This window comes from Oryzias melastigma, linkage group LG7, assembly GCF_002922805.2.
Source record: "Oryzias melastigma strain HK-1 linkage group LG7, ASM292280v2, whole genome shotgun sequence".
Taxonomy (NCBI): domain Eukaryota; kingdom Metazoa; phylum Chordata; class Actinopteri; order Beloniformes; family Adrianichthyidae; genus Oryzias; species Oryzias melastigma.
This window is the reverse complement of record NC_050518.1, coordinates 10,984,445-10,999,671: the sequence shown is the minus strand read 5'-3', so window position 1 is coordinate 10,999,671 and position 15,227 is coordinate 10,984,445. Positions and strand designations below refer to the sequence as shown.

Sequence of the window (15,227 nt, the reverse complement as noted above, 5' to 3'; positions counted from 1 at the left end):
TAATAAAGAATAGTTTGGAAGTGGGAAAGTAAAAAAATTTAAAAAATAACTTTTTGAGTCGACAGTTTCACAGAACGAAAGCAGTAGAAAATTTATTTCCATTTTACAACATAATTACACGGTCATGACAAGTTTCATAATCAGTCTTTGAAATCAATCCAGCATTTCATATAAAAGCACATTCACACAAACTATATGCACACACTCTAACTACAATCTCACAAGATAGCGTGAACAATTAATATTGAAACAAAATGTACATGGTTGTTTTCGGTTTTCCTCCAGTAAAATTTCATAATCTGAGCAACAAAACCACCTGCTTTACAGCAGGGAGAGAAAAAAAGTTACTTTACAGTTCACAGCTAATCACAACTGCAGTTGGATCTATTTAGACTTCCTTCGCTTGGCTTGGGTGGGGCTTGCTGCAGTTTCTGTAAAAAAAAAACAGAAGATATATGTATGTATGTAACAATATATTATGTCCTTCAAATTCAGGTTTATACCTTTTGCAGCAGTGCTGGTTTGAGGCCTCGCCGATCTCTTCCTGCTGCTGCTGTCTGCTACTGGCTCCTCATCCACCTCTTTCTCAGCTCGAGAGCTGCGCCTACTTGGTCCCTTGGGCTTTTCCACTGCAGCTCTGGGAGAAACGGATGTAAAAACAACAACGAACAGGAAAAGACAGACAAGATACAGGTGTGTTACAAACAAGCGGGGGTGTTACACAACCGCTCTACTCAGAGCAAGCTAATGCCAATTAGGACTCTGCTGTTTTCCTCATCTACCACAGATGCCGTCCATCTTCATCCCGACAGCATCCACTACGTCGACATAATCACTGCTTGAGTCTTTGAAGCACTAACATGTTCAAATACATACCTTGGGTCTAAGTTGATGGGCGTCTTTCTTTTCTTTGCCCATCTGTGATAGAAGTGGAAATGCAGCTGTAAACTATAAACAGCGCTGAACAAGCAAATCTTTACTTCCCCACCATAAATTATTTCAATCCCAGGAAATGAGATGTGTCCACAGAGGTCATGGTAACAGCTACATTAATTTCATCATGAGCTGCTCCTTCTGTCACATACTAGTTTATTCATCTAACTGCATGGCAAATATACACAAACGCTATGTTTAACCAAATAAACTCCATGAATTAAAAAAAAGTATATATATATATTTATTTATGTCAAAGTATGGCAGCTTTTTCAAGATCAACATTTGTGGATTTAATGATCCCAGTAAGTATAAACAACAATCCCATTTTTATTGTATTTTCTAAGGAATGCAATGTTGACTTTTCTTCCTCTCAAGGTTTACAGTGTACTCTGATTTATTGTTCTGTGCACCACTTGAGGAAGAACATAAAAAGTGAATCTTTAGTAAAAGCAACAAGTAAAATTACTCTAATTTTCTGGCATCGACTACTCAAAACAAGAAACTGTTTTTAAAAGAGGAAAAGGTCAAATCTGAGGAAAAATAAGACACTAATTTATAACTGTGACTGGGGACTAACCAGCTCTATTCAGTATTTTTCTTGGCATTAAGTCCACAAAAATAATAGAAATAAAAATAACATATTGTGGATAGGAAGGGTCAAATCAAACCTAATTCTCCCTCTAGAGGTAAAAGAAGTCATGGGGGGGCAGCACTGACACAAAATATGACATTTATGTACTCCAACTTGAATAATTATAAAGCATTAATATGGTCCTGAGTGGTTTTTTTTTTTTACAGTTACTTTGAATCTCAAGTGACAACTAACTTACCTTCTTGTTAGACACCAACAGAACTCTGGGAGTCACTGAAAGTTCAAACAGAACTGATAGAGTTTCCCTAACCAGACAGCCGGCTCCACTAAACTCGGTCAATTGAAGTCATATGAGGAGCTTATCAAGCTGTTACATAAATGGTTTATGTGTTTACACTGCAGCAGTTGGGTCGATTTAGATTTGCATCAGTAATAAAAGCAAAAAAGACATCCAATGCAAGAGTCTTAAAATTATGTTAAAGACCCGTTTCACTGAAACGTGTTTTTAACATGTTTCTTGTGGCATTCTTTTGATAGTGGAGGAATGTAAGATCACAATTGCCCTTCTGAGAATGTATTAATTCAGATCATAATAAATTTGTGGCAGACAATAAAAAAAAGTTGTAGGAAAAGGAGCTTATTTGTGAAGCAGAGCTCTCAGATCTTAGCAATGGGGAAGGGAAGGGGGGGGCGGTGTTGCGCCAACTGTCTCGCCAACAACTAAGAACTACTGCCGCTCTGAAACACTACGTCCAAGAAAACAACACTTTTTTTTTTAAACTAAAAATGACATCATCATAATTAAAGAACCACTGAGAACAGCTTTAAAATAGATGGGAAGACCATCAGTGGGGGTCTTTAAGAATTTAGCTGCTATAATGAACTAAAGTTACCTGAACTGTCTGGAATTGAACCTTGGCCAGCAACTTTTTCTGATGAAGAAGAGCTTGTACCACATCAGTCCTAACCAGGTGTCCATGTCACACACCCCCATCCCCTCTCTCCACTTTTAAGGTGCAACCCTCACAGATAAGAACCAGTAATTCACTGGGAAATATTGTTACTGCAGTCTTCCATAAAACAGCTGCAGGAGTCGAAACACAATCACAAAAACAAAACTGCTAACATACTATTAGAAAAAAATAAAAATCTTTTTATCTGAATGATTTTCAAGTTATTCTTAAAACTAACTAGAACATGATACTACCTCAAACATTAGTAATGCGGAGAATTTATGTTAAGAGTAAATCAGACTTTCAAAAGTATATAATAATTGATCTTATACACCAAACCTAGTATGAACAACACTTTCATTTTTCATTTTCCTTTTTCTTTTAGAAAGCAGTATTGACCATTTCCTCTCACGCTTTTCATGATACTCCTTTGATTTGCAAAGCAAACAAGATAGAAGATAAATGAGGCTCAAGTGCTGTCAAGTAAAAATCATCAAAACTATTTTTAAAAAATAATTTTCATTCTTGATATGTAAAAAGAGAGACATTTGCACTGTGTGATCAGCGATCACCTCAGAACCAGTTAAAATTTGACTACAGGTCAACACAATGCATGCCAAAGCCAGAAGGGGTATGGGATGCGCCATTTTTTAGGAAATAATGTGAAAAGATACAAAATAACTTTAAATGCTGCTTCACATCAGGACATTAGTTTGGTGGCTAAAGGGGTCTAATAGCTACTTTACAAAATTTCAGCCCATAAGGAAAAATGTTGTTAAAGAGATCTTACGGTTGCTCAGAGCCTGCTGTTGCTTCGTCACCTAAAAGAAAACACAAATTAAGGCATAAAGATTTATATGCCAAATAGTTCTTTATTGATCTGATGCATGTTATTTTTCTGATGCTTATATTTCTTTAGCAATAAAAGTAAGATAATTACCCATCTTCTCAGATGAAACAGGTTCTTGTAAAACTTCTTGCTGAAGGGCTGAAGGTAGATGTAAAAGACAAAATATTAGATCTAAGAAAATGTTTGTGCAGCAGAAAGTATTTTAGAAATGTTAAAACATGCTCTATCAATCAATTTCTGTGTTTTTAAAAATATTTTAATAATATTTCCTCTGACTTGCAACTTGCTTATAGTTATTACCTGGGAGGATCCGAGTTGCTTCCGCAGATACTGCAGCTTGAGGCGTGGAAGGCTCAGCTGTTGGTGGATCTGACTGGACTGGCAAGACTCTGCTGGGGTCAGCAACTGGTGATGTATGGGTCACCTCAGCAGATGCAGGTGCAGCAACAATTGGAACCACAGATGGTACAGTACTTTGCACAAGAGTAACCGTTGATAGCAAGGCAGCAGATGTGACTCCAGAACTAGTACCAACCACAGTTGGCATAGAAGCTTGAGAATTTACAGTAGAGTTTGGGAGCGATGCCGTGGGAGGCATAGAAGCAGAGCCAAGAATCTGATTAGGAACCGAAGCCTGGGCAGAAACTGGGACTGGTGAAGATACTACAGACAAAGGGTTGTTTGCAGTACTGGCAGTAGTATTGGGCGATCGTGCTTCAGTCTGGGTGGCTAAACTAGCAGGTGGAAGAAAAACCTGTGATGGGGCAGTCCCCATGAAACCCTGCAGAGACTCACCAGTACTGGAAACAGCAGCTGGTGCAGATTTACCTTTTGCTTGAGCAGGGGATGGCGATATGGGGCTCTTACGGTAACTGCTAACAGTTCCAGAACTGGAGCAGGGAGGAGAAGACAAAGGTGTCTGAAACGGAGATGATGTAGCGCTTGAGTGGGGTGGAGGTTTCCAGACAGCGGGAATGGATTTCTGAGACAAAGTGGTCTCGTTTTGACTTTCTGCTTTGGTTGTTCCTGGGTTAGTTTGGTGAGAAGCTGCAAGAGAACCAACTGGAGTTGTTGATGCCGCATTAGTGGCTATCTGAACCTGTCCAACAACCGTTCTATTGGGCTGAGAGGTAGCTATGTTAACCCCTGATGGCTGGGTGGAATTTAGGGCGGGAGAAAGTTGGATGCTTCCAGTGGGCATTTGGATAGACCCTACCATGGTGACTGACTGAGATACTACTGACGTATTTGGAGCCACAGAGGAGCCAGGGACCTGGAATATGGGGTTAATAAATACTGGGGTTGTGGTGATAAACTGAGGTCGAGGGCCAGGACTCTGCTGTCGAATATCCTGAGGTCGAGTGTTCTTGTTGGCAGCAGCCATCATGGTGGACACCATAGATGTGGGAGTAGAAGTGATAGGATTGGAGGTGACAAACACTGTAATCTGGTTGGAGGAAATAGTGGTTGATGAAGCAGGGATCTGTATGACAGAATGAACGCTAGACACAGGTTTGGGACTCGGGCTCGGTTTAAGAGCTGAACTGGGCAGGTTTAGAGCAGTGCTTGAGTTGGAACTAGTATTTATAGCTGAGGCAGACATGTTATGACTGGAAGTGACTGTACTAAGGCTTGCACCTGTGGTTGCATTAGTGTTTGTACTAACCGAGTTGCAATGGGAAGGTGTTGCATTTTTATTTGAACTAGGATTAACAAAACTAGAATTGGGGGTTTGGGTAAAGCTCAGAGTAGTATTGGTATTTACATTATTCGCAGAGTGAGAGCTAGGAACTGATGTAAGTTGCTGCAAGTTTGGATTACAAGTGGGACCTTGAACAAGAGGTTTGGGTTCAGGTTCATTTGCAGAGGTGGTGGTAGTAGTGGTGGTCATTGATCTTTCTGTGCTCTGAGAATTACTGTGAAGTGGTACGTCAGACTCCAAAGTAGGTTTGGGACTGTGTTTTCCTCCAGCAGGACTCTGTGAAGGCCGAATAGGCTTGTTTGACACAGCAGTGTTATCCAGTAACTGGTTGAGGGAAGTTGGAGTTGTTCTGAAAGTTGATGACAAATCAGGGTTATGTGTGGGTACCGGCTGCGTCAATGGCCTTTCAACTGTGCCAGCCTGCCCTTCCATGTCAGCTTTGGGCTGCCGAGGTGCATGAACATTTGTCATTCTCGAGGCTGATAAGTCTCTTAAAGACTGAGACTGGGGTATGTGTTGCTGCTCTGTGGTAGTTGTTCCCTGATTTTCCCTGACTCCATCAACAGGATTTCCATGGGAGCCTTGCAAAGCGCTCTGCATCTGTTGTGCCTCAGTACTGCCACTCACTTGTGACAGCATCGATACTGGACTTGGAGGTACAGAAGAAGGGCTTAAAATCATTGCTTGCCCTTGAGGGTTGACAAGTTGCTGCTGGTGGGGAGGGCAAGTAATGCTCATTTTTGCTCCCTTCTGTCTTCCTGGACTTGGTGTGGCTGACTTGCGACTAGAGGCTGGACTTGACCGCCGACTATTGCTCGGACTTGCCCTCTTACTTTGCCCTCCAGACACCTTTTCCTGTTTAGTACCTGAAACCCCTACACCAGAGGGCAAAGACTGCTGATTATTAGTGTTATTTCCACCAGAGCTGCCATTGCCGTTGTTTCCTGTTAGAGTCAAGGTGGGTGGAGCCTGTCCAATGGCTTTGAGAGTTGTTGGGTTCAGCCCTTGCTGATCAAATCCCCTATTAAGATTTGGCTGCCTTGGAGGCAGAGGAATGTTAATTTTTGGAGGAAACAGTCCAGCAATTGAAGCATTTAGTCTCTCGGGTGAAAGATTAATTTCAGAAGGTTCAGTGCTAGGTGGACGGTTTGATGGAGTGAGGGGATGGTGGTAAGGTCTAGGGCTGGCTCTGTTTGGAGTTTTAGGCCTTGAACTCTGTGAAGTTGTAGGAACATTGGGGAAATGATGGCCAGGCATATGCCCAGCTTGTTGAGGCAGAGTGGGTAGTTGCTGTTGGGGACTGGCTCCTGTGTGCTGAGGCATTTGTGCAGAAGCAGGGCCTTGCTTCATCATATGTGTGTTAGAGACCTGGCTGGTTGGAATTTGTTGGGACCCATTTCCAGGCTGTAAACCAATTTCTGAGCCACCTTGTCTGTCTTGTTTCGAGTGGGTGCCTACAGTAGCCTCTTCAGATCCAGAGCTTTGGGGCCCTGGCCCTATATCAGGGTGAGACATTCTTCGTGCGGCCCCTGCAAGCTAGAAATTAAAGGGAATATAATCTACATTAATATTTTCCGTGAAGAAATTTAGAGAATGGGAATATTAATACTAGAGTACAACTAAAAACACCTCTTACCTGTGGGTTTACCATCAAGGGCATCCCTCTGGGTTTATCAGGGGAGGGGGGTACACCGCCATGTCCTTGAAGGCTTATCATTACAGGCATGTTGCTTTGCTGTGAACCAGGATGCCTTTGAATGTCTCCAGGATTGGGCATCCCTCGAGGAGGAAGCTGTCCTCCAGTGGAGATGGGCATGCGGTTTTTTGATTGCTCCTGTTGCATTTTTATTAGCATCATCTGCTGTTGTTGCTTAATAAGAAATTAAGATTAAAAGTTAATTCTAGTTGTAAAATTATACACTAACTTAAAAAAAATCTAATAAAATGGCAAATCAAAGATCTACCTGCTGTTGAAGGTGTGGCTGCTGAGATTGCTGCTGCTGTTGCTGCAGCTGATGTGGGTGCATCTGGGGTTGAACTTGACCTGGTGCTTGCGGCCCAGTCATCATCTGTGATCCTTGAGCATTCTGTAACCCCTGCATCTGCATCATCGGCTGCTGTTGTTGCATTTGTTGTATTTGCTGTTGTTGCTGTTGTTGTTGCTGCTGCTGCTGCTGTTGTTGTTGTTGTTGTTGTTGTTGTTGTTGCTGCTGCTGTTGCATTTGCTGCTGTTGTTGCAGTTGCTGCTGTTGTTGCATTTGATGCTGCATTTGCATGTGCTGCATCTGTTGTTGTTGTTGTTGTTGTTGTTGTTGTTGTTGTTGCTGCTGCTGCTGCTGCTGCTGTTGTTGTTGTTGTATGAACTGCATGGGTGCTTGCTGCAGTATCCTTTGCTCTCCAGGCTGGCCAGGAAAGCCTTGGAAGTGTAAAACACATCAATGTTATGTTAAAGGTATATTTTTTTCAGAACAAATGAGAAGTTGCATATTAGTATAACGGTTGTTTTAACAACAAAACCAGGAAATGGTTAGTTATTCAACTACCTGGAGGTCTGTTAGCAAAATCAGGAAGTTTCTGTCCAGTGTTGTCCAAACCCAAACCTTGGTCCACACCCAGATTAGGCAATTCAGAATCTTCCATACCAGCAGCAGCATCAAGACCTCTATAAGGACAAAATACATGTACATCTGGTTTATCAAATGTTCTGCTGTTGACACAAGACCTGTTGAAAGAAGAAGAAGAAAACATGTTTTACCCAAGCCCCTCTGCTTGTTGTTGTCCATCACCCTCTTTAGGCTTTTTCTTTCGTGGTGGTTTCTTCTTTTTAGGTTTAGCTGGATTTCCTCCACCAGCACCTTGTTTTCCTCCTGGTCCAAACTGGCTGGCAGATATATCACTTTGCAGCAGGTTGACCAGCAGTGGGCTAGTCAGAGTCACATCTTTATTGACGGGAAAACTACCTGGCTGTCCACAGGACCCTCCAATTGGCATCTGACCTGAAAACTGGGAGTTGAAGTTCATGCCATGACCCGCAAAGTGTCCATTTCCCATCTGCATATGCTGAGGGCCTCCCATCATGCCTTGCTGCTGCTGTGCCTGCATATCGGGGACCATTTGCTGGACTCCCAAGTCACCTGTGCCACCATTTGGGTCGCCAATGGTATGTTGGTGTTGCTGAGCTGCTTGTTGCTGTTGTTGCAACATTGCCTGCTGTTGTTGCTTCTGCTGTTGTTGTTGTTGCTGCAGCTGCTGCTGTTGTTGTAGCTGCTGTTGGATTAGAGGATGGCCGGCAGGTAGTCTCATCTGCTGCCCATGCAGACCCATAGTTTGATTAGGATTGTTAGGAACTGGAGTCTGCTGTGGCTGTTGTTGCTGTTGACTGATCTGCTGATGGTGTTGCTGCTGTTGTAGCTGATGTTGTTGCAACTGATGTTGTTGCTGTAACTGTTGCTGCTGCAGCTGAGCCATCTGCTGTTGCTGCTGTGGAGTCATCTGCTGCGGGGCCACCTGTCCCTGGAACTGCCCCATGTTACCAGGGATATTTGCGGATGGACCACGCATCATCTGGCCAGGCATAACCCCAGCTGGAATCTTGCCTCCGAATGTCTGCTTGTTTCCTTGCATCTGGTTGGCAACCATTTGCTCCATCATCATGTTTTGCTGCTGCTGCTGCAGGAGCATGGCCTGGTGCCCCTGGCCTCCAACCATCTGACCCTGCCCATGCATCACCCCCTGGCCTTGTTGTGGCATCATTTGCTTAGGTGGGGTCATTCCACCTCTCGGGCCTTGATTGATAGGCCTTGAAAGGACAGTCTGACCTCCACCTTGACCTTGTACCATCTGGCTGGGGGAGGAGGACACAGGCTGGGCCTGATGCTGGAGGCCCATCATCTGGGTCTGGAGGCCAGGTTGCTGCTGACCCATGCTCGGTCCTGCAGTTGTACAAGGTGTTGGACCTGCCATGCTGCTTTGCACACCCATAACATTGGGTTGAACATGGGGTGGTCCCTGCATTGAGCTGGGTGTGGAGGGTGATGGTTGAGGCCCTGGTGTAAAATACAAAAAGCAGAGTAAATGGCTGCATATAATGCAGTGTTATTTCTGAAATTATAAAAAGTGCTCAAGTTTCCTGAGTCAGCTGATTAAAAAAACACAAAAAGCATATGAAGCTGAGAAAGGGCTAGCTGAATACGGAAAAATTTAAAAAAAACAGTAGATTATATTCTAAATTTAAAAAGAATGGATATAAAAAAAAATCAAACAAAGACCAATTAATTGAATTAAATATGTCTGAAAATTCAAAGTGTAAAGTGTATTTCAGTGTAAAATTAAATATGATGCTTCAAACCGATAAGGTGCCACGTGAGGTTTTACTATTTAAAACACAGAATATGCCATTTATTTTAATTCTATTGTTAAAAAAAGAGAACAATACTTCTAAACAGTTCAAGCATGTGTATTATGAACAAACATTTTTTTTTCGTTTCCACTTACTTTTTAAAATGTATTCTTTTATTATTTGATACATTTCTAAATTAAGAGCAAACACCATAAAAAATATGTATGATGCACTTAATCTGCACATTCCACAAACGAAATAAGTTTTTGTAAAAACCCTTTTCAAACACTATTTGAACATTTTTCCTCTTAAAGTAACAGAACAATACATGTAATTATTAATCTGTTAAAGACCCACTCCAATAAAAATCCTGTTATCAACATGAGTTTTTCATTATTTTCTCATGATGGGAGGACATATTTAAAAAAAATAAGGCTAACAATTCTAAATCTGAGCATTATTCATTCAAATCATTGGGAATCAGGAGCAGATGAAAAATAAAAGCTGATATGAGCTCATATGTGACATAAAAGGGTTGATACGATGGGTGGGCCATGAGCTCCATGCTCGCTCCATTCTGAAACATTTACTTATAGATGAACAGATCCATGTACGTCTTTGTTCTCCTCATCCAAGCTGGCATGTGGCTCACAATTGTACGGCTGGATAGCTCCAATGTTGTTCGCCATTTTTAATGCACCAGTGATGTTATGTTGGGGGTGTGAGGGGCTGTAATCTAGAGGGCGAGCGTGTAAACAGATGGATGAAGGGAGGTAGGAGCAGGTTTAATCCTTGCCAACAGTCTCAAATGGAGAATTTCTAATGAACTACTGCAGAAACAATATCCTCGATATATCCATAATTAAAATACCACTTGAAATTCTTTAAAATAGATCATAAAATGATCAGAGTGGGTCTTTTAGATTCCAGTTCATTTATGTAGATTTTTTTTATTGATTTAAAATCATGATTGTTTTCCCCTTTTTCTTCTATTTGTTGAGAATTTTCTTTGCTCTAATTCATCAGATAACAAGTGTTTAACTTAACATTAAGATGATAAGTTTATTGTTAAATACAAAACCTGTCATTTTAAATACACTTAATGTGACACATCAATTTTGTAAATCCTACGATATTAGGTGATGAGATGTGTAAAGTTTAAAAAAAGCAAGAAACTTTCCTTCAATGTGTGCTATTAATATCAGAAAAAGTGTTGAAAAAGGATAAGAATGAATTGGAATGAGCTGTAGCAACTGAATCGCTCAAAATTGGGCAATTATTGATGGCATCAAACAAGATGCACAACGTTTGTGCAACATGATGTTGCAAATGGGCATCGTTGCATGAAGTGTGTTGCACCATCTGATGTGCTGCAGCACCGAAAAAGAAGTGACAAAATAAGTGAATCTGATGCAAATATGATGCCATGTCGAATTCTCTAATCAGTCTGAGCTGCTCTGATAGTGGTTCTCATTCTGGGTTGATCAAAACTTTCCCATGAGAGTTCCATCCTGATTTTCCAAATAAAGAGCCTGTCTGCAGCAGGTAAAGTCCGTTTCTGTCTACATCATAAAACAAGCATTTTGTTTAGAGATCTGTAGAAGTTTTACCTGGTTGAGACATTGCTTGGTTGGTCTGCAGCTGCTGAGTTGCTCCTCCACCAGGAGTTCCTGGAGTGCTTACACTCACCTGACCTTGAACAAAGTTGGATGTCGGGAAACCCATGGGACGCTTTGCCATGCCTACAATTGAGGATTACAATTGTAATTTTGGATAAAGAACTTCTGGTAAATTTAATTTAAAAAAGCGAACTTCTTTTGACAATGTTTTTTTTCTGTTCATTCAAACATCAAAGAACTGGCCAAAGTTACGAACCTGGGTGAATTTGGGCCCCCGGTTGTCCATGCTGGGGCATTCCAATGAATCCTTGCTGCATGTTGCCCTGTTGGTTGAGGGCTGCTCTTCCTGGTGAGCCAACACCTTGAGGAAAGCCCTGTGGAGTTGTGGGTCTCTGAGCCATCATAGGAGGTGTACCTGGAGAGCCCTGCTGAAATGGAGATGAAGACGATCCAGGCGACTTAGCTGCGAGGTTGCCCTGTGGTCCAGAAGTTTGTGGAAGGGGTGGAGGGGGGCGAGGTAGTCCCGTGACACTACCAGGTCCAGGCTGTTGGCCTTTAGGCTGAGGCGCAGCAAACTGGCCCATTCCTGGTTGATGTTGCTGCTGTAACTGTCCTTGTCCCATGGCATTGAACACCTGCCCAGCCTGCTGGCTGCCAAATGGATATGGGGGTGGAGGGTGACTGGGGGTCTGTACAGTAGCTAGGGAGGGTGGCCTTTGAACCATCTGGGGTTGAGGTGGGTGTTTTCTCCACGCAGGACTACCTTGGGCTGTTGGCGGTGGTGGTAAGATGCCAGAAGGCAGCTGATTCCAGTTAGGAGGTGCAGCCATCTGCCCTGTAGGGTTGAATGGAGGTCGAGGTCCTAGTTGGGAGAGTTGAGCTTGCTGCTGGGCTTGCTGCTGCTGTAGTTGCTGCAATGCAGCAGGGTTGAGCTGTCTGCCTCCCTGCAGAGCTTGCATGTGATGGGCAGCTTGAGGAGGCATAGAGACTGAGCCATGGAGACCCGCCTGCTGGTGCTGAAAATGTTGCTGCTGCTGCTGTTGTTGTTGTTGGATGGACATACCTGGCATCATTGGATCCATCACATCTATGAAAAAAGGGAAACTCAATTTTTATTTGACATTTTTCTCCACACACATATATAACTATAGACATCAATGTTCCGCATTTAATAAAAATTAAGTCCTAAACCTGTTTGTGAAGGTGGTCTTTGGATGCGAGGATGCATCGGTCCGCTGCTGCCTGGTAGCATATTCTGACCAACCATGCCAGGTCCAGGAGGAACCATTGATGGATTTGGCATCCTTAACCCTGATGATCAAAAGCAACATGATCAGTTACAACAAAACTGATTACTATAACTGTTTGCAGCCACATGAAATCAAAATAAAGTGTGTTAAAGTTTAATTCACAAAATCCTTACCTGGTCCAGGCTGGCCATGAAAACCACCATCCATTCTCATTTGACCAGGTGCAACCATTGGTCCATTCACTCTAACTTCTGCACCTCTATTTGGTCCCATGGCCACATTGATGGCACCTTCCCCTAAAAATAATGATACGGAACAAAACCAAACAAAGTCATTATTGAGTTTAATATTAAAAAAGCCTTTTTTTTACATAATTAACTAAAAAAGGGTTTTTACCCTCTATCTGCACAGACAGAATCCCCAAGTCTCGAAGCTGCTGCTGATTGTTTTGGGCCAGCAGTCGGAGTCGCTCTGCAGCATCCCGAGGAATGTTGAAGGTAACACGCACACTGTTCCACGGCTCCACATGCTGTGGATGCAGCCGTTCAGAGCCTGCAAATAGAAAAATTGCATCTACGTCAGTAGCATCCCAACTAACGAGTCTCTTTCTTCCTCCAATTGGCTAAAATAGACTAAAAAGGGCATGTTGTGTTGTGCAACCGCCCGTCGAAATATAAAAAACATTTACAACTCACGCTTCTTTATTTTCAAACAATTATCAGGCATACCCAGTGACAATAACAGGGATATAGCAGGGTAAGAAAATGGATAGATAAGAGGCATGTTTGTCACCAATTTTAAACTGTTATAAAAAAAAAAAAAAAACAGAAATTCGCATACATTTTCAATAGTTAATTGGAACTTAAATCAATACTTTGTAGCAATTAATAAATGTTTCACTCGTCATCTTTTTACATCAATGACCTACAGCTTATAAATAAATCAGATTAACCCCTCAGACATGTACGATACACGCATCTCTACCAGTTTATGAAATAAATGTTCTGATATGATCATGACAGGATGCAAACTAAAGAAGTGGCTAAATTGTCATAGAATCCTGATCTGTGGGTTAGGAAACGTAACAATTGAAAGTAATAGCACCTTTTAGACAATATATTGTGGTCAACTTCTCACAATAAAACAATGTGGTAGTGTCATCTCACACATGCTTCATCTTCACTTGCACAGAGTAAAACAAAGCGCTTGTGAAACTTTACACAATATAATAAAAGCAAAGAAGTCAAACTTACCCATGTCAAGAATGTTGGGTATGCCACTGAGAACTGTGTTAAGTTTGTGACTGAAGTCCTCATCATCCATATCCCCTTGAAATGAAACAAAAACTGTGAAATCCTCTTGCGATCCACCATTTCCATCCATGTCTTCATGCTTCATAACATCATCTTCTGTGGCACTGTGTTCCGGACAGCTGTCAGCATCCTCGCCTGCATCTTCCCCAACACCAGAGTCCCTGTCGGATTCATTGTCAGGTCCAAGGCTCTCAGTCTTCTGGGGCATCTCTGGCGCAGTACGATGGTGTGGCATCCTCCCCTTGTACTAAGAGGGGTGGTGTAAGAAGCTTTATGCTGCAAATAAAATCAAATACAGTCAATTGTAAGGACTGCTATTAAAAAAAATAAAAGAAAATAACTCATATAAAAATAGATTTTCAAAAATACCATATAATATTTCTAGAGGAGGCATCATAGTAAATAAAGAAATATTTTTCCTGTTTAAAAAAAAAAAGAGAAAAAAAAAACACAGGATGCAACGATAGTTATGTGCAGCAGCAATACACCTACTTAACAATCAGCAAAGTCAATTAATTTTTTGTCTTTATTTTATACTCGCATCATCATAGCTGTCAGTTTCACAGTATAAAACCACTCACAAGAGGGGCTGCTCGAGTAAAATGATTGGCCTTGCAGTAGTACGGGCCTCAGCGCAAGAGGTTAGCATACACATCTACGAACCAGAAACTTCGCTTATTGCATTTGTATGCACATTCAAACTGTTGCATACCAATGTTTGCAAGTCAAAATTACACATTTGTGAACGCATTTATAAACAGAAAACATTTAATGCCTAAGCGGATCCTGCGGCTTCTCCCAAAGTCAGCTAGCAAATGTCAGCTATGCTAGCTAGAAAGCGTAGCTGATAATAACTCGCTATTGCATTCATGCTAATGTTGTTGCTATTCCAAATTGTTTATATTAGATTCGAGCACACTATTGTAAATAAACAGCGACTAGAAAAAGCCAATTTCTTACCAGAAGTAATCATCTGAGATAAAGTTGTACCACTCGACATCTGCTTGCTAAACTGGCTAACAAAACACGGATCTCAAAGGCAAGCTACAACTCATTACATTTTAACTTCCGGTTAGTACTTTCAAAATAAAAGTCTACAGGTAAGATGCTCAAACTTCAGTTAACCACATAACCATTTACATTCTGAATAATCCTAAAAATATCAGTTTAAAACTTTTTAATACTTGTATTTATTAAGTGATTATAAATATTTAGATTAATGAAAATAGGTTTGTACACAAACATTATCCATTTAAACTATATTATTTTTTGTATGTTAATTTTTTTGGTCTACTTTTCAATAATTGTCTTTATTTGAGCCAAAAAAAAACCCCTAAGAAGATTTGTACTTTAAAAAAGAAAAATATTGGTTTGCATACAAGTAAAAAATGCCAAGTTATTGAAATAGGAGTCCCTTGCTGTTTTTACATTTTTAGGGTAAAGTCAAATGTCAAGTTCATATTATAGTTCACCTTTAAAGGTTCAGAAGCTCTCAAAATCATCAAACATCATGGAAGATACCTTTAATTCTGGAAAAGGCTGTAAAACTATTAAATCCATCAACGCCTAGGACAACTGTGCATGAAACCACTTCTGTTCCAAATTTACCAAATACTTGAAAGCAAAAACCAGAAGTGACATTTTTTTCCCTCCATTGCTACAAATAAATTCAG

At 41.3% G+C, this 15,227-nt stretch overlaps 1 protein-coding gene across 2 annotated transcripts; it reads right to left on the bottom strand.

Annotated features, from left to right (window-relative positions):
- Positions 1-65: 65 nt before the first annotated feature.
- On the bottom strand, positions 66-14,864 carry ncoa6 (nuclear receptor coactivator 6). Of its 2 annotated transcripts, XM_024292723.2 has the most exons (17): positions 14,515-14,864; positions 13,495-13,830; positions 12,638-12,793; positions 12,415-12,537; positions 12,183-12,302; positions 11,248-12,078; positions 10,983-11,114; positions 7,789-9,079; positions 7,577-7,695; positions 6,998-7,449; positions 6,670-6,903; positions 3,632-6,569; positions 3,422-3,469; positions 3,272-3,302; positions 877-918; positions 504-637; positions 66-431 (listed from the first exon to the last, which is right to left on the bottom strand). In XM_024292723.2, the coding sequence occupies exons 2-17, from the start codon at positions 13,787-13,789 to the stop codon at positions 385-387; spliced, it is 6,993 nt and encodes a 2,330-aa protein (XP_024148491.1). In that variant the 5' UTR covers positions 13,790-13,830; positions 14,515-14,864; the 3' UTR covers positions 66-384. The 2 variants fall into 2 exon arrangements, with proteins under 2 accessions (XP_024148491.1, XP_024148492.1); XM_024292724.2 differs by lacking the exon at positions 877-918.
- Between the last annotated feature and the right edge of the window lie 363 nt (positions 14,865-15,227).

Bases quoted from the DNA above. Each gene is read 5' to 3' on its own strand.
- ncoa6 (XM_024292723.2), bottom strand. From the start codon at position 13,789: ATGCCACACCATCGTACTGCGCCAGAGATGCCCCAGAAGACTGAGAGC. The intron at 12,538-12,637 runs GTAAAAACCCTT...CATTATTTTTAG, and splicing joins TCTGTCTGTGCAGATAGAGG to GGGAAGGTGCCATCAATGTG. The intron at 6,570-6,669 runs GTAAGAGGTGTT...TTTAATTTCTAG, and splicing joins CCTTGATGGTAAACCCACAG to CTTGCAGGGGCCGCACGAAG.